Consider the following 20,881-nt stretch of genomic DNA (forward strand, 5'->3'; position numbering starts at 1 on the left):
TTTCTTTGACCTCACACACTCGGGCAGTTTGTGCATCTGTGCTCCTTTTCCCCTCAAAACTTCCCTTCCTCGCTGACCTGTGCAAAACCCCTGTGCCTTTCTTCTGCAAAGGACTCCTACGGTAAATGTTAGTAGGAAATCAACCAGTTAATACTGGTTCAAGGGGCAGCTAGGAATAATTAACGCCTTTGCACTGACAGAAATACAAACACATCTCCATCCGTGTCCTCTTCGTTCCAACCGCCTTTATTGCGAGGATCAGCTCCTGCTAACACCTGCAAAACACACATTTTGTGGCCTGATCTTGCTCAGAGCCTCAGGCAACGCAGTCATACATAATAAGGATGTTTCCCAACAAAAGCCTGTCACCTACCGATGAGACAATGGTTTCACAGGACAAAGCTGGTCGCGGTAACAATGGTGATAAGGTTGCACAATAACCCGAGGAAAGACAGATCCGAATTGCCACTGATTGCACTGACTTAATCACATGTGAAGGTTTTTTTTCACAGGTGCTCCAAGTGTGCTCTTCCCTTCCTTGATTACTTTGACAATCCATGGAAAATAAAAGGTTATCTTTTCTGCAGAGGTAACACTTTCAGTCACGGGTTTACACACTTTGAATAGTGTTTTCTGGGGGAACATTTTTCCAGCACAAAGAAACACCTCAAGATAGTATTTTCTGCTCTCCACCTTCCTCATAATGAAGCGCAGTGCGGCAGGAACTGACAAAGAGCCAGAATGTGAGAACTGCGATTTTCCCTCTTAAGTATCACCCGAGTGCGAGAACCAGGAGCTACAGAGGCACTGGCAAGTGCAGGGCACGGAGAGTGGCGTGCAGCAGGTTTTATGATGCGCTCCCTTCGGCAGGTGAGCTGCGGAGATGTTCGGGGAGAAGGCGCGCGGGGAAGTCCCCATGGTGATGTACGAGCCACACCGGCAGGAGCCCTCGGCCCCGCAGTTCTGCGGCCAGGACGGTAAGTGGGGGCTTGGAAACAGCAGCCACAGGGCTCCTTGGGCACTCCGAGGGTTGGTTTCCTGCATGTCACTGAGCACATTCGGGCCCAGCCTTTCCAGGACGTGATGGGGTTAGAGAGCGTCTGCGCCAGGATAGAAAACCCAGGGTTGGGGTAGGATCTCCTATCAGAGACATCACTAAGCGGCAGTAAGTATTTTTGTTGGTTTAGTCAATAGTTTTTCGAACAACACATGCTTTTTTTGCAGCAGTGCCGCTACAATAATTTCATATTCCTAACGTGCAAATGTGTTCAGCCAGCGAACTCTGTACGTGGATGGGTTATGCCCTGCTTGAATTGCCATCTGGTTTTACAGAGGACTGGCCTTTTCCCTGACATCCCTGCTGGCCAGAGCTGCCCTGCCTAGGCGGGTTCTGCAGCCAGACTCCTACAGGGATGAACAACCCCTGCCCATGGGTGAAGCGCTGACAATTCAGCTCCAGGGCTGCGAGTGGGTGCCAAGAGCTGCTGCTTCTGGGTTGGCTTTTCCTTCTGAAACCAGGCACTGCTCTCACACCTACACAAGTATCTCACAGCACTCCTTGTCTGCAGTGATTCCACCTTCGTTACCTTCCTGCTACTGAGGAAATTGCCATTTACGGGACAGGACTGAAGAAAAAATCCGAGTGGGAGATCAGGTAGTGACTAATGAGGCTCCATGTGTCAGTCGTGGGCCTCTAAACCTGACTCATTTTCAGAGTATTTCACTCTGATCAGCTCTCCCCGTAAATATTTTTGTCTTCAAAGATCTCCCTGGCCTCTTTCTAAGCTCAGCAGAGCTTGCAAGAGACTGGGGAGAAGTCTCACTTGAGAGCTACTCAGCCAAGGGACAGGTGCTGCACACATCCAACACTGAGCTGCACGGTCTCGTCCTTGTGCAGGAAGCAGATCCTTCCCAAAAACACATCGAGTGGCAACTGACTTGTACTAAGAACATTCCTTTTCTAGATCAGAAGGAAATTATTTTGGTTTTAATTTTTTTACTATTTTTTCCCTACAAATAACACCCCCTACAAACAAACAAAAACATCAAACAGAAAACCACTCAAAGCCAAAAACTGAACACCACCCCATCACCACGAAACCCAAATGCCGTCGCAAATCTTTACTGCTTCTGGCAAGCCATTCAAGAAAACGTTGCTAACACTTTTTTCATCTTCGTCACTGTATTTTGTCTCACTTTGGAAAATTCCAGTTTTGTATTCCAGTTTATATCCCTGTCGGCTCATTCCCTGGTTGCACTCACATCGTTTCTGAAAAGCTCGAGCACAGGCTGGACTCCCAGCTCAGGGCTGCTCTGCCTGGGGGTGAGGGTTTCTCCAATGCTGTCCAGGCTTGACCAACCAAGATCTCTCCTAGGGACTGTCCTCCTCTCCCACACTCAGTCCTGTAGTTTGGTACCACGCTAGCTGGCTGTTAAGTTTTGTACATGGGTTTATTTTGAATGTATCCATGAATGTATTTTTTAATACAGTAATTTATTTCACTTCAGGTAGGCTGATTGCATTCTTAATTTGAAAGATCAGTAAGAGAACTGAAAATCCTTGAGGTGTCTTAGTCACCAGCTTCCCTTCTCCCAAAACAAAAGGAAAAAGATCTCTGAACTTTGTTTTCTAGAACAAAGAGTATTGTGAAATAACTTGGTTGAAAGCTGAGGAAGTTCAAGCTAGTAAAAAGGCTCTAAATACTCACAGTAAGGGTAGTTATCACTGAAATTAGAGGTACTGTGGATCTGTTATCAGTGGAGTCCTTAAATTAAGATTGAGTACCATGCCGGTGTTATGCTGGAATGGACGAAGTTGCTGCCTTTCCTAAAAAATGATTTGGTTTCTCAGCTTTTGTTGTACAGAAAGTGAGACCAGCCAGTCCCTGCAGGCTTTAAAAACCCAGGAGTCAGTACAGGGGCTGTTTCTGTGCTGGATTTCGCCCTCTCTGCGAGGCACCTCTTGTCTCACTCCACACAGCTTTTGGGAGCCAGAAGCTGTTTGCACTTGTACAGTCTGCCCTGGTTTTCTTTGCACAGGGGGCTACGAGTTTCCTTCTCCCCCGCCTTACTCCTACCGAGAAACCACCACCATCGAGGAGCCCGGTAAGTCCAGGGGTTGTGCTCCTGACACTTCTCGTGCCACGGGCCAACAAAAGCGAAATCGGTTTCGTTTTAAAATCAACAGAGAGGGTGGGAGTTTTCTGACCCAATCTCAATCTCATAAACTGGAAAATTTGTACAAAAATGTCAGAAGATAAACTAAGACAAGGGACTCAGACTTGCTTTTCCAGCATTAGCCAATCTACACAAGTACCCATTAAAAAAAAACCAAAAAAACAAAAAAAACCAACAAACCAAAAAAGCCCAGCCAGAAGCCAGAGCTTTCAGAATAAATCATTTTAAGGGCAGTGTTCCTGATCTAGTCACCTTTATGGAAGTGGAGAAGCTCAAAGGAGATGCTGAGGAAAGGCTTTGAAGAAGAGTCGATAACACCTCATACAGGAGGAAAGGAAACACACACTTTTAAATATCCCTAAAACCAGCAGGCACTTGAACTCAGACATGCTCTATCCTATTTATGAAACAGATACCTTCCCACTCCTCAAGTTTTGCCTCAGGCTACAGTGTGAAGTTGTACCCTAAACTTGTTTTAGGATCCTTAAAATAGTATTTTTTTGCCGAAAACATTTCTGAAAAAATATCCTTCATGTACCCACAAGGGGCATCCCCCTCAGGGAGTATGAGAGTCAAGTCTAGACTGCAAAAACATGAGCTGGAGTCTAACTGGGGACAGCACCAGCAGCTGTTTGATGGCATTTAGGTTTTAGAGTAACTGCATCGATGAATTTCTCATAACTACTGAAAAGTTGATTCAGAATGTTCCTCTGTATCCTTAAAACCTCTTCAGGGAGAACAAGCATTTTCATATTATTTTAAATATCAGAAGATAAATTCTCAGAGTACATCCACCAGAGGGTGGTGGGGACTGCCTGACTCCGGGGATTATCCCACAGACAACTCCCTGTGTATGTCCTTATCCGAGTAAAACTGGCTGGTTTTAGGTGCAATGAATTGGGACACACAGAACAACCAGTGCAGTGGTTCTAAGGAATATACCTGAAATCAACAATAACATGGGTGCCACCTTAAGAACCCACATTCTCCCAGTTAAGGCTTTATAACTTGTAAAATATTTCCTGTGGTTCTAATTTGGCTGCTTCTCCTCTCCTCCTCAATTCAGTTTATTTGGTCTCCCAGCCTCCAATCATTGTGGCAGGGATCTTCTCCAGCAAACCAACATCCACAATCTGTCCTTCCTGCCGCCAGCACATCACCACCCAGGTCACCTACAGACTGGGCAAGCTGTCCTACCTCCTGTGCACAAGCCTGTGCATGGTTGGGTAAGTTTTTATGGGCACTTTAGAGATTCAGCATAGCAGAAGGTTAAAAATGAGTAATTAAAAAATCAAAGTTCTAGTTAGTGCTTATACAGACAGTTTGCCCTTTTCCACTTAATAAGAAGCCATCCTGTCCTTTCTAGATACAGTCATCATGCTACAGGGGATGCAAACTTGCTAAATTTAACCCAGGATGTTTCACTTTTCATAAGACAAGCAGAAATTAGTACAACGTTGTCTACTTCCCAACTGTAACTTAGAATCAGGCTCAGAAACCGACTCATGCATAAGATGTAAGAAGCGAAGATTAATCTTTTGGAAGACACTTTAAACATTAACAGACTTAGGAAAGAAGTGGATTCACGCAGTGAAAAGGCAGACAGAACAAGACAGGGAAAAATCACAGATGCAGCCAGTAATCATTCTGTGCATGTGCATCTCCTCTTTGGCTGCAGGTGCTGCTTTGGATGCTGCTTCGTACCTCTCTTTGTGAAGGTCTTCAAGGATGCAGACCATTACTGCCCCTGCTGCCAGTTTCACATTTATAGATACAAAAGACTATAGAAACAAACTTTATGAAACCAGATGATGTAAAGCCTCAATTTCCTAATGGCATAAGATTCTGCACATAAAACTACTGCTAGGAAACTCACAGAAGTATGCTTAGGTTCTGCAGCTCCCTTGCTGGTGAACCCACCTGGTAAACTCCAGTTTACCACCACATGGTTGGACTGGCTTCAAAACAAAAGCACTTAAAGACTAATTTGCAGTGTCACTTAATTCATGCTCTATTTGATTTGCTGCCCTGTGCTGAGAAGTTTCCAGCTGGTGAGTACTTCAGCTCCTCTCAAAACTCCCACCCAGCTGGGACACAGACTCCTCCGGACCTCTCAGCCCAACACTAACCAAGGTTTGGGACATGGATGTTTCAGAGAAGTTCCTACCTTCTCTGCACTGGAACTGACTGGTTGAGATTTCATTTTTCTCTGCTCTTCTTCCTATGGGACCTACCCCTGCAGGGCTGTGGGTGGTACAGTGTAGCTGATTATTTATTAACAAAACACTAATTTATGAGACTGTCTTTGCTCTGTTATGTATGAGGTAAGAAAATAAACCTATTATTGTTCACAATACTGGCAAAACATCTGCTGTCTGCATTGCTTCCATGCCCCATTGCACCCAGAGCAGAGATGCAGGTCACTGGGACACCCTTTTACACTAACAAGCTACAATCCAAAAGGCAAACACACAAAGAAGAAATATCAGCAAACACAGCTTGAAAAAAGTCACCACATCACAAGGATTTGATTTTACCTCTCGGCCTTCTCACTGCACTGTATCATCTCCCAAAGCAGGACTTACTAGACTTTACCTCTACACAGAACTTTACAGTCACTTATCTTGTGAAATCGAATATCTGCAATTGCAATGCCCAGGAGGTGCCCAGAACCTTCTCAACACTGACAGCAGCAGCACCTGCTGCAGCTTATTGCTGGCTAGAAAAATAAACAGAGGAAGAGAAGAAACCCATGTATTTCCATGTTATAACATCATAAATGCTTTCACATTGAATCAGCACCCTGCTTGCTGAGGGCAGGTGGGATGAGAAGCAGCAGCACTGGGCTGCTCCCCTACTCCACTCTGAGTACAGGGTCTGCACTACCGGGCACTTAAAGAACTCTAAAAGCTCCTTATCCAAACCCTGTCCCGGAGGTGTGACCAGTCCCCTGTCCCTGCTGTGTGACCAGCCCCATCCCTGCTGTGTGACCAGTCCCTGTCCCTGCTGTGTGACCAGTCCCCCTGTCCCTGCTGTGTGACCAGTCCCTGTCCCTGCTGTGTGACCAGTCCCCCTGTCCCTGCTGTGTGACCAGTCCCTGTCCCTGCTGTGTGACCAGCCCCATCCCTGCTGTGTGACCAGCCCCCTGTCCGTGCTGTGTGACCAGTCCCTGTCCCTGCTGTGTGACCAGTCCCCTGTCCCAGCAGTGTGTGACCAGTCCCCCTGTCCCAGCAGTGTGTGACCAGCCCCTGTCCCAGCAGTGTGTGACCAGTCCCCCTGTCCCAGCAGTGTGTGACCAGCCCCTGTCCCAGCAGTGTGTGACCAGTCCCCCTGTCCCAGCAGTGTGTGACCAGCCCCTGTCCCAGCAGTGTGTGACCAGTCCCCCTGTCCCAGCAGTGTGTGACCAGTCCCCTGTCCTAGCAGTGTGTGACCAGTCCCCCTGTCCCTGCTGTGTGACCAGTCCCCTGTCCCAGCAGTGTGTGACCAGTCCCCTGTCCCAGCAGTGTGTGACCAGCCCCTGTCCCAGCAGTGTGTGACCAGCCCCCTGTCCGGCTGTTCGGTCACTCACTGACCGTGGCCGCAGCCGCCGTCCCGGCCATCGCCCGCCACCGCCCCCTGCCGGGCACGGGGCGCACGGCGCGCTCCGCCCGCGGGGGACCGGGGCAGGGACAGGGACAGGGACACCGGGAAGGGTCAGGGACACCGGGAGGGTCAGGGACACCGGGAAGGGACAGGGACACCGGGCAGGGACAGGGACACCGGGAAGGGTCAGGGACACCGGGAGGGTCAGGGACACCGGGCAGGGTCAGGGACACCGGGCAGAGCCCAGGCCAGAGCTCCCAGCAGCTCCTCCGGCGGCTGGCACTGCGACACAGCGAGGGCAGGTCCTGGCTGTTGGACACTGTGGGGTTGAAGGCGGCCGTAGAAATGAGCTCCAGAAACGGCACTGCCCACCGGCCCTGACATCCTAAGCCAGCATCACAAACTGCCCCTACTGAGCTGATCCCACGGTTTCGATTGGACAAACTGCCCCTACTGAGCTTATCCCATAGTTTAGTTAAGCTAGGCTGGCCATATACACTGATTTTTGCTTCAACACCTATGGAACTGCAGCCTTTAGACTACAGAAACTCCAGTCTTCACTGTGAAACGAGAAAAAACATAATCAGTGTAAGTAAAAACTGTTAAACCACCATTTTCCTGGCCCTACATGAAAGCCAGAGCCAGCACTCCCCAGCCCCCTCAACACCCAGACCACTCCCAGAGCAGCCGCCGCAGCTTTCACTCCTCCGTACCAAGGTCAGTGACTCGCCCTCCTCTGGTCACCCAACCCACTGTGACCCAATGGAATAGAAACCCACAAGGACTGAAAGCAGCCACACAGATGGCAGCACAACAGGTTTTACCAATTCACACATTGTTTTAGGATGTTAAGATTTTTCTCCATTTTAAAATCTGGCTGTGAAACCACAAGCTTTGCTGTTAATTAGTGGTAAATAACCCACCAAGTCAGGGACATTCATCAGGAAAGGTGCAAAACCCAAATCCACATGAATATGCACACAGCAAAGGAATTATATAAATATATGACTTGAGATGGGCAGGAGGTATTTAACACAAGTCGTTAGGACATTTTTACACCACTATTTACAGGTACAATAGTTTACACAAGTGTTTAATAAAAAATAAAGGCTTCCAGCCCTAGCAAATTTAATTCCCTGCTGTACTTGGTATACAGCTAACTTTAACATCACCTGGGACAGAAATTAAGTTGAATACAGATTTGGAGCTGGATTAGGACATATCACATGTGAACACTGCCCCCTTTTTCTGACCTCAAAGACCACACAGGTTTAACAGCCAACAATAAATGAACACTCAGTGCTCTCACATCAAACAGCAACACTCTGCACCTCAATACCAAAATGTTACGGGAAAAAAAAGGGCTCAAAATGTGGAAGCTGACATACAAGTCAGAATTTGCCTTCTGGCCAGCACACCTTATATTAGTAATGCCATTCCTAACACACAATTTGGCTGAATTTTGCAAACTTCATCTACCTGATCTAACCAAAATCTCCCTGAGCTCTGAGCGACCCACAAGCTGTAACTCCCAATCCTCTCCAAAATGAAGGGCCAAGACACCAATGCAGTGTTTACCCTAGGCTATTTTATTTACAATATGTACAGTTCCTACAGAAAATGATTTCTCACAGAGGATATCAAACAGCAACCCCCCAGCGTGGCTCCGATGTGGGCGCTGCCGCCCGCAGCCAGCGCAGCGCCCACGGCCGGGCGGGTCCGAGCTCCAGAGGCCGGGCAGGGAGGCTGGCTCGGGGAGGCTGGCTCGGGGATGCTGGCACGGAGCTCCGGAGGGCAGCAGCTGAGGTAGATCCGGGATGCGGGAGGCACTCGCTCTGCTCGTCCTGCGGGAAGGCCACGGCCGGGCCCTGGCGCGTCCTGCGGCTGCACTGCCGTGTCGGGGTCGCTATGCCAGCCTGGGCGGCTGAAGGGGGCTGGGGCTGGCTGGCACTCTCTAGGCAGCAACTATGTCACTGGTGTGATCTGCTCAGATTTCACAGAATGCTTTGGACTCCTTTAGGATAAAAGGCACTATATAAATCTACAGGAACAACGCTCGCTATTTTCGTAGGGAGAATTCGGATGGGCTGTTAACATGTTGCTCTGATGCTGTGTACCGTGAAATTACATCCTTATTGCTTAACACTTATATTACCATTACCTTAATTTAATGCACTCACTGTCTATTATCCAGATAACTCCAAAATCTGAATAAAGAAATGAAATTCATGGCAGTTTTGAAGACTGTATTTTTGTAAATTTTTTAAAATGAACTAAACAAACATACTGCACCTGAGAAACCCTCCTGTCCTCCTCTTCTCTTCATAGGTGTATTTCCGTATTTGAATAACAAGTTACTTGTGCTCCAAAAAAATTTTTTTCAGAAAATCCTTCAGTCATTGAAAACTGCATATGGAATGCCTCAAAGTATGGACTTCACCAAACTAGTGTGGGAATAGCACAAATACTGAAGCACATAAAATCCAGTCATCTAAAAACCAAAAGGCACCCAAAATCTGTTAGCGGCTTTTTCTTCTGAAATAGGAAGGATTGTGTTTCTTAAGATAGTCCCTAAAAGCTGCCAACATTCCATAAATTAATGTGAAAACTTAAGTGACATTCAGATACAAGCTCAATTTTATATCAGTCTAAACAACACTATATATAATTAGGGCTTACTACTGCTGACCAGAGCCTCTTATTTCACAGAACAGTTTGGAAACAAATCCTGGTATTTACTGAAAGCCTGTAAAGACAATCCAAGTACCAGTAAAAACACCACTGGGATGGTGCAATTCTCACCAGCTTGAGGGAAATGCGAAGCAAAGGAAAGCTTTCTCCACTTAGGGCGTGCCAGTTAAGCACTTCCCTCTATCGCTAACCTACACACTCAGACAACAAAAAAAAAAGTAAACTAGTCTGCCTTGACTGGAAATAAGAGACAGTTTAAAGCACTGCAAGATACAAACTAAAAAGAGAATCAAACATACCTAGAACTTGCACCTTCTGTTTTGGTTATGAATACAAGGAACACACTAGGGAGGGAATCTATTTACTCTATGAAGAGACCTTACCTTTAGAGACTCCAGATTTCACTTTACACCATTTATAGCAATAGACTTGAGAATCTGGACCACAAAATTTTGTACAGGCAGGAAGAGTCCAGTCTACCACAAAGACTCTACTACAAGCTTTACAAACAAACTAGTAAAATAATTTTTCCATTTGTCTTTTTTGTACATGGCTCCTTCCTGGAAAACCTTTTATTTGTTAAGCTCAAATGTTACTAGTTAGGACATAAAAAAACCAAAACCCAAAAAAACCTCCAAACCCCAAAACTATTAAACAGAAAAACCCCACAAAGTTTCCCCAAAACAACCAATGAGGATTATACAATTGTCAACACTTAAGGAAAAAAACCCCACACCTTTAGCAAAATCTCATGAATGAAAATGTTTCTCAAAACTATTTCCAAGGAGAGGAGAAATCTTCTTCAATGTCTATGTCATCACTCATCGAAAAAAATTTTATAGAAAATTTTATTCAACATACAACATTTTCCAGCAAAAAAAGGCAATATACAGGAAGAGGAGTTGTACACTGCGGCTACAGAAACAAAATAAAATACTGGAAAAGAATGTAAAATTAAGTGTGAATTGCTGATTCTATCTTTACTGCACTCAAAACTAGACACGCGGCTGGCATTAGCTCCAAAGAAAAGGAAGCAGTCTGGGGACTGAAATAAAACTACACACAATGAATATCAACATCAGTGAAATTCACTTGCAGACTCACCCAATAAAATTAACCTCCAAGTGTTAAATTGTACATGTTCATTCATTAAATATACAATTTCTTTTTTCGTTTTTTTTTCTTCTTTTTTCGTTTTTTTTTCCTCCTTTTTTATACAAAGTCAACAGCTTACTAAACACTAGTGAGCATGCCCTCTGTGCTAAAAGGCTAGTTCTTGTGTTTTCCCCATCTCTTCCCATGGTAACTAAATTAATGATATTTATAATCTTTTCACTTGCTTTTGCCAACTTTTGAGTGTCATTCTATTTGCCAGAAGATGGCATAATCAATCGCAATGGTATTTCTCAGTGGTTGGAAATTTAATAAAAAGACCCAAATATCTCTTTTTAGGACTCGGGGCATCCACTTGGTAAAACGGGATGCAAAGTATTGACTAAATTAAATGAAAACTAGTTTATTAAAAAAGATTCTATGAAGCTGGAGGAGACAAAAATCCCGAATAAGTGCCAACAATGTACACAATGAAGTAGAGATTGCTATTTATTGATGATGTGAGTTTTTCTTTTGCATTTACAAATGCACAAAAATGTCATTTAAAGTATAACTGAAGGAAATAAATCTGATGTGAGTCTAAACATAAGATTTACTAGCTGCAGTGATGGTGAACACCACACAGGAAGGGCAGCCAGTCAGCTTATGCCATCTATAAACGTACTACAGACAAATAATTTTGCCAATGTCAACTGTTCTACTAAACTCTTCCCTCATTATGCTGACAATTGCCTTGCATTACGTTTACCATAAAATAACTCTCATTGGCATCCAAGCTTTTATAAAAACACCTTCATTTTGCTCAAAAAGGGCAGTCAATAGATACAGAGAAGCCAAACTGAACAGCCTCAACAAAATAAAATTAACATCAGCAGCAAATCCTCTTGCTGAAGACTTCAGATATAGTGCACGTGTACCAAAGTTCTACAGTTGTTAAAAAGGTGCACACACACACTTATTTTTGTCCCTTGCCTTGACAATCTGGTTAAGTAAGTCAGTTATGGATTTTAATAGCTTTTTCAAGGTAAGTGTAGCGACTTCTCTTTGGGGCTTTATTGAAATGGTCAAGCCCTAGCCATGGCCTTGGATGAGACATGTTGCCTAGAAAAGAAAAGAGAAAAAAAAATAATGAAGTTTTAAGACTAAATTGGAAAAATGTTTCCATTACACAACCTACTCCTGTGTGCCCTGTCCACAGCTTGCTGAGAATCACAGGGGAGGGCAGAGGAGTGCAGAGCAGCCCCACAGCCAGCAGGGCAGGGCTTTCCTTCCAACAGCACATTCCGCAGCTCTTTCTGCATCAGGTACCTGGTTTTTCTCTTCTTCAGTCACCCACAGGAGTTTGCAGCAGTGAAGGGTGTGCTAAAGCAGGAAAACTGCTGTTTTATGGCCAGAGGCACATCAGAGTACCAGCTCTCACCAGAGTGCTGAGCCGGTTTCAAACAGGGAGGAATCTGCCATCGAAACATGACAACCTACAGTACTTGCCATAATCTCTGCTATTCCTACTATCTGGTTTAACTGGGAATATCTGTTAAATTAATGTAAAATGTAAATAATGCTAATTAAGAAATCATGAAACTGACTCTCCTCTTTATTTTCCAAGAAAAAAAAAAAAACAACCCTAGTCATTCAGATTGCAAAGAAAACATGCAGATTTTTTCACTGGTTCAACCCAGTATTATTTATTTTACTGCTAGTTTTCATGATAAACCACATGCTTCTTGCAAAAGGGAGAAATTCTCTTTTAAGATGTCCTCAATGCAGTGCATCAAATGTTCTTTGAAGTGAAATGATGAAGGCAGAAACTAAAGAGGCCCCCAGCAAGGAAAGCACATTCTACATTCAAAGCCATCAACTGCAACCACTAAAGCATAAAACACGTGACCTTGTTGGTTGCCTGCATCTGCATTTTGTGATATATTTTCTTCAAGTTTTTTTTTTTGTTTGTTTGACATAATGGTAAATGTCGAATTAAAAGAGAACTGCCAGTCTTAGTGGGAGAATGTGAATGTTTTTGAAGGAAGAAATTAGGTCCTACATGGTTGGTGCCAGCACAGTCATGGCTATAGTTAGTGTACCTTGGCAAAAGCGAAGGGACACTGTTGACATCAGCTATGCCAATCAAACTGGAGAATGCCACAGCTTTGTTTCCATCACTCCAGTGTGTGTTAAAATTTGGTATTTGTAGAAATTAATTATGTCAATAAATCAATTAATTATATCAAAGCACATTCTATCAAAGGGGTTAATTCTATGAACTCCCACATTAGAACATTTTGTTCTCACATTCCCTACAGTTCCTACAAACAGTTCAAGTTCTCCCTTTTCCACATTCTGACATGTTCTGTGCTTTTGACCTGGTTACCTGGTTAGTTTTTCAAGCTAAAAAAGTGGTTTTGGTACCACTGGCTCTGCCTTGCTCATCAAGTCCAACAGTTCATTCCAGACTATTGCCTTTCCCTCCCTGACCCAAGAGATCAAAATCAGGACTCTGCTCTGACCACAAAAGAGAGAGTTTATCTGCCTGTGGAGAAATGTCCACCTCCAAGCTGACCATCTGGAGACCCTTCCCAAGTAGTGCATGAAGAGGTCCTGCAGTGACACACTCCTGGGCTCTCAGGTGACTTGTGCAGCTGCAGGCACTCACAGCTCTGGCAAGCCACGAGCCATGGACCTGCCTGTGCTACATACACAAAAGCTCTGTTTGCTAGGCTCCTGCAAGGTACCCAGCAAGAGCACAGGTCTAACTGTTCTCTGTAGGTTTTGAAATAAATGGACAGCTACAGGATTTCTTTACAACTGTTACATAAATCCAGAGCACAGCTGGGAAAAACTGGAGAAAACTCGACCCTAGCAGAACCTACCAATAAAAAAGAGAATTCCTAATTGTCAGAAAAAGAGAACTGCAGAGAGCCAGTGCCACTCACAGAGAGGAACAATCAGCTAAGCTGGGATAAGAAACCCCAATGAATTAATTCAAGGGTTTCAGTGGATCCCTGACTGCAGATCCAAAGGTGCCATTCCCAAACAGAACTCTCAGAAGAGGAAAAGAAGAGAATTGGATTTAGAAGCACTGGTGCAGGTTGCCCAGAGAAGCTGTGGCTGCCCCATGCCTGGAAGTGTCCAAGGCCAGGTTTGATGGGGCCCTGAGCTATGGGTCTAGTGTGTGGCATGTCCCTACCCACAGCAGCAGGGTGGAATGGGATGGTCTTTAAGGCACTTCCCAGCCTAAACCATTCTATGACTATGAAAACACTCTGGTGGTGGAACTCCTGAAGGACTAACCTGGTTTCTCCCATGTGTAAATGTCTAAGAAAATAGAGGCTTAAATATCAGTCAAGTTAACAAGTTGGCAGCCTATCCAGAGACAAATTTAGAATGGAGCCATATTTGTACCTTGGTGAATCATCTCTTATGAAAAAAAAATCTAACAGCATCTTATTGAGATATTTAATGCTCTCACTAGAATCTTCAGATTCATTGAGGAGATCAAGAATGAACAAGAATTATCTTTCCATGAGAACCAAACATGCAAGGGAGTAGATGGACAATAAAGGTAAGGTGAAAGTGATGCTGTAAAGTGTGTTATACTGATACTGGACCCATTTGGTCACTCAAATGCAATCTTTTAACTCAAAAGGAAACAGATTATGTATCTATATGCCTATAAAATACATACTCTGGAACTAACACATACATGTAACACTGCTCAGTGTGCTCAGTCACTACATCTAACATATGTCATGTAAAAAGAACAAACTCTTTCTGCATCCTGAGTTCAGGATAAACAAGTAACAACTGGCAGAGCAACTTCAGCAGGCCAAAAGAATAGTGAGGTTGTCTAACAACTTACCAGGTTGGGACTCAAAATCTTTCAAGTTCACTTCATACTCATCTTCGTTGAGATACTGATGTCGGCCCATCATTACAATGGCAAATTTAAACTATGAAAAGAAAAAAAAAAACCACAAAAACCAAGTGGTAGGATACAACATTAAAATAAAGTCTTCAAGCCTAAGTTCACAGTCTAACTTGCAGCTGGTTGTAAGTAGTATTCTTCAGGGGCTGAAAAAGGCCAAACCTGTTTAAAACCCTCACCAACAACCTGGATAATGGGACAAAATAAATGCTTGGGAAATCATGGACCCACATCCTGGAATACTGTGTGCAGGTTCAGGCCCTCCAGGGAAAAAAGACCAGGCAACAAACTGCAGCAAGTGCAGCAACAGTCCAGTGAGACCGTGAGAGGACTGGGGGGGGAACCTGGTGGACAGGAACCTCTGGGAAATGGGTTTTGGTTAGCCCAGAGAACAAAAGGCTGACAGGGCATCCACAGCTTTCCACCACCTGAAGGATGGTGCACAGGAGCAGACTCTTCTCAAAAAACTGCACAGAGGTGACCTCCACCAGTTGCAAAATGAAACATTCTGATTACATGCAAGAAAAGAAAAGCCTTCACAATCATAGTGGAAATACTCCAAAACACAGTGTCCAGAACAGGGCAGAATTCCCACCCGTGGGAGTTTAAAAATTGCAACTAAAAGACCCAGCACAGCCTGAGTCACGTTCTGCTCTGAGCAGGAATGTGAAGGAGGGATGGCTCCTAAAGGTCTCACACCAGCTACACTTTTCTGGGTTACTTTAATGTTTCACCAAGTATCTCTCTTGGTGCCATACAGAAATACTGATCCTACCCATCCTACCTAATTAGTCCTAGAAAAAGCATTATTTCAGTCAGGAAGCTGTTCTATCACACAAAATCTATCCCAACTCTGTGCTATTCCAACTTATTAAAATAAACTCAGTTAGGGCTGACATTCAGCAATAAAAATGCTCCCAAACTGAAATTACCTTTTCAAATTCTTTTTCTTGTATGTCCAGCATTGTCTGAATCCGCTTCATAACCTCTCTGAAGTGTTCACCCTAGTAATTACAACAAGATTTTTAATGTCAAAAAAAATCTAGGAAATAAAAGGGAAGCTGTTAGTATTTCCTGCTTTAAGCTTCATTGAAAAACACTGCCTCAATCTCTCAAAAATTACACAAGTGTCAACATCATTCTCTACAATATGGAGTAACAGCAGGCAACTTGCTCTAAATTCAGGAACTTTAGAAGTCTTATCGATTCACCATTATGCAAACTGCCCCATAAATTGGCCAGGCACTGCCACTGATATGTGCAAGTCACGTTAAAGTTAAGCAGCAAAGTTAGAAAATTAGCAGCAAAATAGAAATTTGGAAAAAAAACCCATATTCTGCTCCCTGTCTATGTAAACTGCCCAAAAAAGTGACAGATACCATCAACTTAGAGATGAATAATATACATTAACTGTCACAACAAGGAAATGCAGAACAAATATTTTCCACCAAAAATCACAGGCTTTACTCTTTGATCAAAAGTATGAAAATTAGTAAAATTCTAATTTTAGAGTTTTAGAGGCAGAGAGAGATGGACATATTTCTCATTCCCAAATTTTTAAAAGTAGGTAATTTTCACACAAGGTAGCATACATGAACCAGAAAAAGTTTAGAAGCAAATGGCTAACTGCTCCCAGAAATACACTTTGGCATTAAGAGAATCAGGGTGACATTCAGTTGGAGCAGCACCACAGAAAAACTTGAGAATTTAAATTAAGCTTTCAAAATTAGCTTTTGTTCTTGTACTAACTTTCAGCCCTAGAAGATAAAGCACATCAAATTACAGAAGGGATGAAATGCAAAGTCATCTCAGAAAGTGCTGGAAAAAGCAAACCCATTTTCCATAACCAGTCTCAGCGAGAGCAGTCATGGCTGGGCTACTTTTGCCAACAACTCTGCACTGCAGTTACTCAAGTGCTATTGGAAATGGGGTTCTGGGTTTGTTGGGGGATTCTGCAGGGTCAGGGGAAGGGGGTGGTACTGATTTGACAGCTGATGCCAAATGCCTGCTTTCTAGGTATTGCACAGGCTCACTGAAACACTGAACAATCTAGATATGCAAAAGGAACTGAGCTGGGAAGTGATTTAACCATAAAAAGGCACAGATGGGGCACAACCTTTGATACAAGAGCTGTATTTTCCTAGGCACTTCTTACACTAATGCATTTCTTTGACAGTATTAAAGAAAACATCATCAGTATAATCCCACAGAGAGAAAAAGGGAGGTATACTGCACCTGGTGTATCCTCAGCAAGAATGGAATTCCAAATGTCCCGAAAACCTCTTTGTGGAAATGTGCCACTGTGATTAGCATCTCATTTTCTTTATCTATATCTACCTGGTCCAGAGGAATTTCCTAGATCCAGACAGAGAATTGTGACTCCAATCAGCTAAACTTCCACAAAAAGAAACTAAAGCTTTTAAGTTATTTTTCCAGTTATTAAGAAACTGAAAGCATTATTCATGTACTGTTACTGATCTAAAACAATTCCATTCAAAAACATTTAGAAGAGCCATGTTTGACAGAGTCTTTTACCAGAGTCCCTCATCCCTGGCATGACAGCACTTCAGTTTTCCCTACTCAGGAAACACTCTCCTGGCTTCCCTGAATGGATTTTTTGACAAGAAATCTTCTATCAGTGCAGAACTAGCTGACTGTAGCACAGCCCTCTTGTCAGCTCCTCATTACAGTTTACACTGGAAACTTTTTTTTTGATTTCTGATCTTTGAGGCAAGTTAGCAGATCTGAACAAGATGTTTAGGGGAAAAAAAAATCACACAGTAAGTATCAAATTTGCCTTAAGAACCTCAAATGTAACAGAAAAGGAAACAAAGCCTTCTAGAATATAAGGGTACAAAAGGGGGTTCTAAGGATAAACATTTCTACCATGAATTCTCAAACAAACCTTGGAATTATTGCTAAGGCATTAAATGTCCTATGGACAGGCACTTGCAAAGTCTTCATGTATTGTTATAAAAAACATACATAAAAATGAAAGAATGAAACCATTATAGGGAAGCAGATGGAACAAGTGACGATTTTCTTAAAAGCATCATCTTTAAAAATACAAGTAATATTATCATGCAATCTTAGTACAAACATCACAGTACTTGAAAATCAACATCCAATAAATTACCACTTGAGAGGGTTTCTTCTCTCAAAGTTAAGTTTTAAAGCTTTTTAAAGACAAGCACAATTTACCTCTATTCGAAACGTTCGACTTGTTGCAGGTGACAAACACTCTAACAGCTCATCCTCCTGATGGACACCGATTATTTTGTAACTTACAATTTCTAGCAGCCTTAAAGATAAGCAGGAAAAGCATTTTAAAGAAGTGAATTGAAAAAAAAAAATCAATGCAACATTTCTTTCTCAAACCTTGAGACAGATTAGCGTGGAATGTAAACTGATGCCGCTATTGTATTTGCAAAATTTTAAATTCAATCTTTAGTAAAAATTATGCAGTAAAGCCACAAGAGGTTACATTATTTCTGACTCATGACAAAAAGCCAGGATGTGCCATTACAAAATAGAGGTTTCTAGTGGAGATTATTTTATATATCCTCTTTAAATGACCTCACTTGTAACTCCTGTAACTCCTGAGAAGTGAATAGCTTGAAATTCTTTGATTTTAAACAATTATTAAGTTGTGACTAACAAATGCAATTGATGAAACTCAAGGATGTAACTTTATTAAATACAAAATAAATAACTGTGTAAAAATCTATATTTATAGTTAAGAGGAACTCTTAACAGTGGGAATCTAGATGCTTTTAATACAATATTACATTTAATCTGTTAATAATGGTTTTTACAGTATTTTAAATTCTACAGCTACTTTGCTGCATAAAATTTACATGATCACATAGAAGACATCATAGTCATCCAGCTTTACCTTAATTTCCCTGAACCTTTTTCAGAGAGTTCTACAACTTTTTTACATTCTTCTAACAGGTCCCGCACACACCCATGCTTATCTGGATATACTGTTATTTCCTGTGGGATTTGAAACACAAAAATCATTAGAGAATCTGAAAATGTAAACAACCACATGACAGCACAGAACACATCAGATTGTTCTCCTTAAACACTCATCTTGAAAAGATAACTGAAGTCAACAACACCTATGTTATCTTCAAAACTTTTGTTAACACATCTAATTTTCTCTTACATTTTTTTGTGGTCTTTACGTGTTTTTTGCTGTTGTTAGATTTTTTTTTTTACATTATGCATAACCTTGTTCTAATTTTATGTTACTCAGGGGTAGAGTGACCCACAACCACAGCCATACCAGCTCTGACACAGGAATGACAGCAAGTGTGTAATGGCTTCACTCACCTCTTCCCTAAACTGGCTATTTAGCCATATGCATTTAAAACTTCTTCTGTTTTCAAAATCAGTTATCTTCATTTTGAGCTTAAGAAAGAAAAGAAAACCACTTTAGGCATACTTTGAATAGGGCAGAATTATTTTTTACAGCTCATCCCAATAAAAGGAACAGACTCTTACCTGTTGATAGTAGAGTTTTTTTGGTTGCCTAGGCTTGAAGAACTGCAGAAGATCTCTTAAAGTACCTTCATAATTGTGTCTAAGAGGATTACCAGGACCATCTCTATAACTACAGAAGGAATGAGAACATGTTTTTGAAATCCATCTCTCCAAACTCATCACTGCTCAGTAAGTTGAAGCACCAAGAACATTTTTATTACTGTCTTTCAGTTTCACGTAATTGCTAACACAGCCTAAGCAGCACAACACACAGAACTTTAGTGATTTTTAAACCCAGCTGGGCTGTGGGAACAGAAAACCATTCAGGGGGTGTGTTAACTCTCCTTTACAAGCTCACTGTCAGTGCTGCAGGCTGGCAGACCTACATTCCTCTGAAATTACTGGCATAGCAGCACATGCTTCAGATTGTGAAAGGTTAATTTGCAGAGCCATATGACACAACAAATTCCACAGTGGCCACTGCACTGGAAACTACAAGGAGCTACTCAAATTCTCACTGATGATGAAGGGCAATAGCCTCAGGTAACTAAAGAGCATCGACATTTCCATGTATACAGAAAGATGTAAGTTTTGTGTGTGCATTATTCCTGCAGCACATACACAGAGCTGTCATACACTACTTTCTGCTATAGTTTTATGTAGATTCAAATCCAGTTTTACACAAACATGCGTTAAACCACCACTTGAACCAGAAATATCCCTTTGAGCACCTGTGAACTTGTTAGATTGCCATCATCGTCATAAAACCTCATTTGTAGACTTTGAGGGAGGAGGGGGAAATTCAGTGAAGTAACTCCTGAATTTAAACTTGTAAAATCAGCAAAAATCAGCTTTTATGTGCCCTTGTTTTTGCTCTCCTCCATTCTAGAAATCTGCATTCACTGAAACAGCACTTGCATTAGCTTAGCAATTTTTCCCACAGCATCAGGCTTTGAAGTAATTAATGATTTTTAAAATGACATTTACTAGAACTCTTCTAAAACATGCAATTCTTTGAGGCTCTAGAGACAGTCATTGCAATACTTCAACTGTCAAAGCAACCTGCTGTGCTTGCCAGAAAGGTAACATCTTACTGGTAGAGAATTAGTTAACAACCTGGCAAAGGCTTATTTTTGAAGAACAGCTTAGACACAGAATACTAAGGAATTCATCTTACCCTTGGGACTTGAAAAACTGTAATAACATTGGATCCGTGTTAAGTCTCTGAGCGACTGTCTTTGCAACCTGAAAATAAATTTTTGGTAAGTTCTGAATTGTTTCACACAGTTATGACATTGCTCTACAATCATACAGTCATTCATTCCATGACAAGAACATTATGCTGCTGGAAGTCTGAGAGAACCCACTATGCCTACCTCCCCAAGGCTAAATAAACTAGTATTGTTAGCTTCTGAACAGTTGACACAGAGTAAGATATACTAAGAAAAGAAAATGAGGAAATTGTTTTATTACAGTAAGTTACTGTTGCCAAAAGGCCACTAAATCCACAACAATAGCTCCATTCTTCTTTTGCTTGTTTTTGTTGTTTGGTTGCTTTTTGCTGGTTTTTGGGTTTTTTTAAATTATAGTATTAGGGAAATAAGTAAGACTTATTCTTTGAAGATTCCCACTCCTTTAATCCCCTCCAAGCAAGTTAGCTTGCTGAGTAATAACACCACATTATTCCCATGAGTACATTTCCCATCACTACCTCACAAAGGCAGGGGCATTCTGGTTTTGCCTTACCAAGAAACCTCAATCTATACAGACCTTACATCTCAAGTGAAAAGAAAGTAGGAGAGAGCAACTAGCCTAAAAACAGATGATGAGAACAGGACAGCAAAACTCATCCCTGACTTTCCCTGTGTATGCAGGTGCTCAAAGTTTCTGCCTTTGGGGACAGAAAAT

At 42.4% G+C, this 20,881-nt stretch overlaps 2 protein-coding genes across 2 annotated transcripts in view; one reads left to right on the forward strand and one right to left on the reverse strand.

Annotated features, from left to right (window-relative positions):
- Positions 1-883: 883 nt before the first annotated feature.
- On the forward strand, positions 884-4,992 carry LITAFD (LITAF domain containing). Its single transcript, XM_069029594.1, has 4 exons — positions 884-977; positions 3,040-3,105; positions 4,244-4,403; positions 4,856-4,992. Exons 1-4 carry the CDS (start codon positions 884-886, stop codon positions 4,962-4,964), a joined length of 429 nt encoding a protein of 142 aa, XP_068885695.1. The 3' UTR covers positions 4,965-4,992.
- Positions 4,993-10,280: 5,288 nt separating this feature from the next.
- Positions 10,281-20,881, reverse strand: part of USP7 (ubiquitin specific peptidase 7) — a 71,714-nt gene continuing 61,113 nt past the window's right edge. The window contains exons 23-31 of the mRNA XM_069029398.1: positions 20,151-20,218; positions 18,995-19,103; positions 18,824-18,901; positions 18,381-18,481; positions 17,687-17,786; positions 16,721-16,840; positions 15,418-15,489; positions 14,420-14,510; positions 10,281-11,664 (exon numbers count right to left, since the gene is read on the reverse strand). Coding sequence (XP_068885499.1) covers positions 11,558-11,664; positions 14,420-14,510; positions 15,418-15,489; positions 16,721-16,840; positions 17,687-17,786; positions 18,381-18,481; positions 18,824-18,901; positions 18,995-19,103; positions 20,151-20,218 — 846 coding nt within the window. The 3' untranslated portion in view covers positions 10,281-11,557. The remainder of the gene's footprint in view (positions 11,665-14,419; positions 14,511-15,417; positions 15,490-16,720; positions 16,841-17,686; positions 17,787-18,380; positions 18,482-18,823; positions 18,902-18,994; positions 19,104-20,150; positions 20,219-20,881) is intronic.

The sequence above is a fragment of the Aphelocoma coerulescens genome, chromosome 14 (assembly GCF_041296385.1).
Source record: "Aphelocoma coerulescens isolate FSJ_1873_10779 chromosome 14, UR_Acoe_1.0, whole genome shotgun sequence".
Taxonomy (NCBI): domain Eukaryota; kingdom Metazoa; phylum Chordata; class Aves; order Passeriformes; family Corvidae; genus Aphelocoma; species Aphelocoma coerulescens.

Coding starts and splice junctions, on each gene's coding strand:
- LITAFD (XM_069029594.1), top strand. CDS start 884: ATGTTCGGGGAGAAGGCGCGCGGGGAAGTCCCCATGGTGATGTACGAG. Junction 978..3,039: donor GCAGTTCTGCGGCCAGGACG/GTAAGTGGGGGC, acceptor TTCTTTGCACAG/GGGGCTACGAGTTTCCTTCT. Junction 3,106..4,243: donor CACCACCATCGAGGAGCCCG/GTAAGTCCAGGG, acceptor TCCTCAATTCAG/TTTATTTGGTCTCCCAGCCT.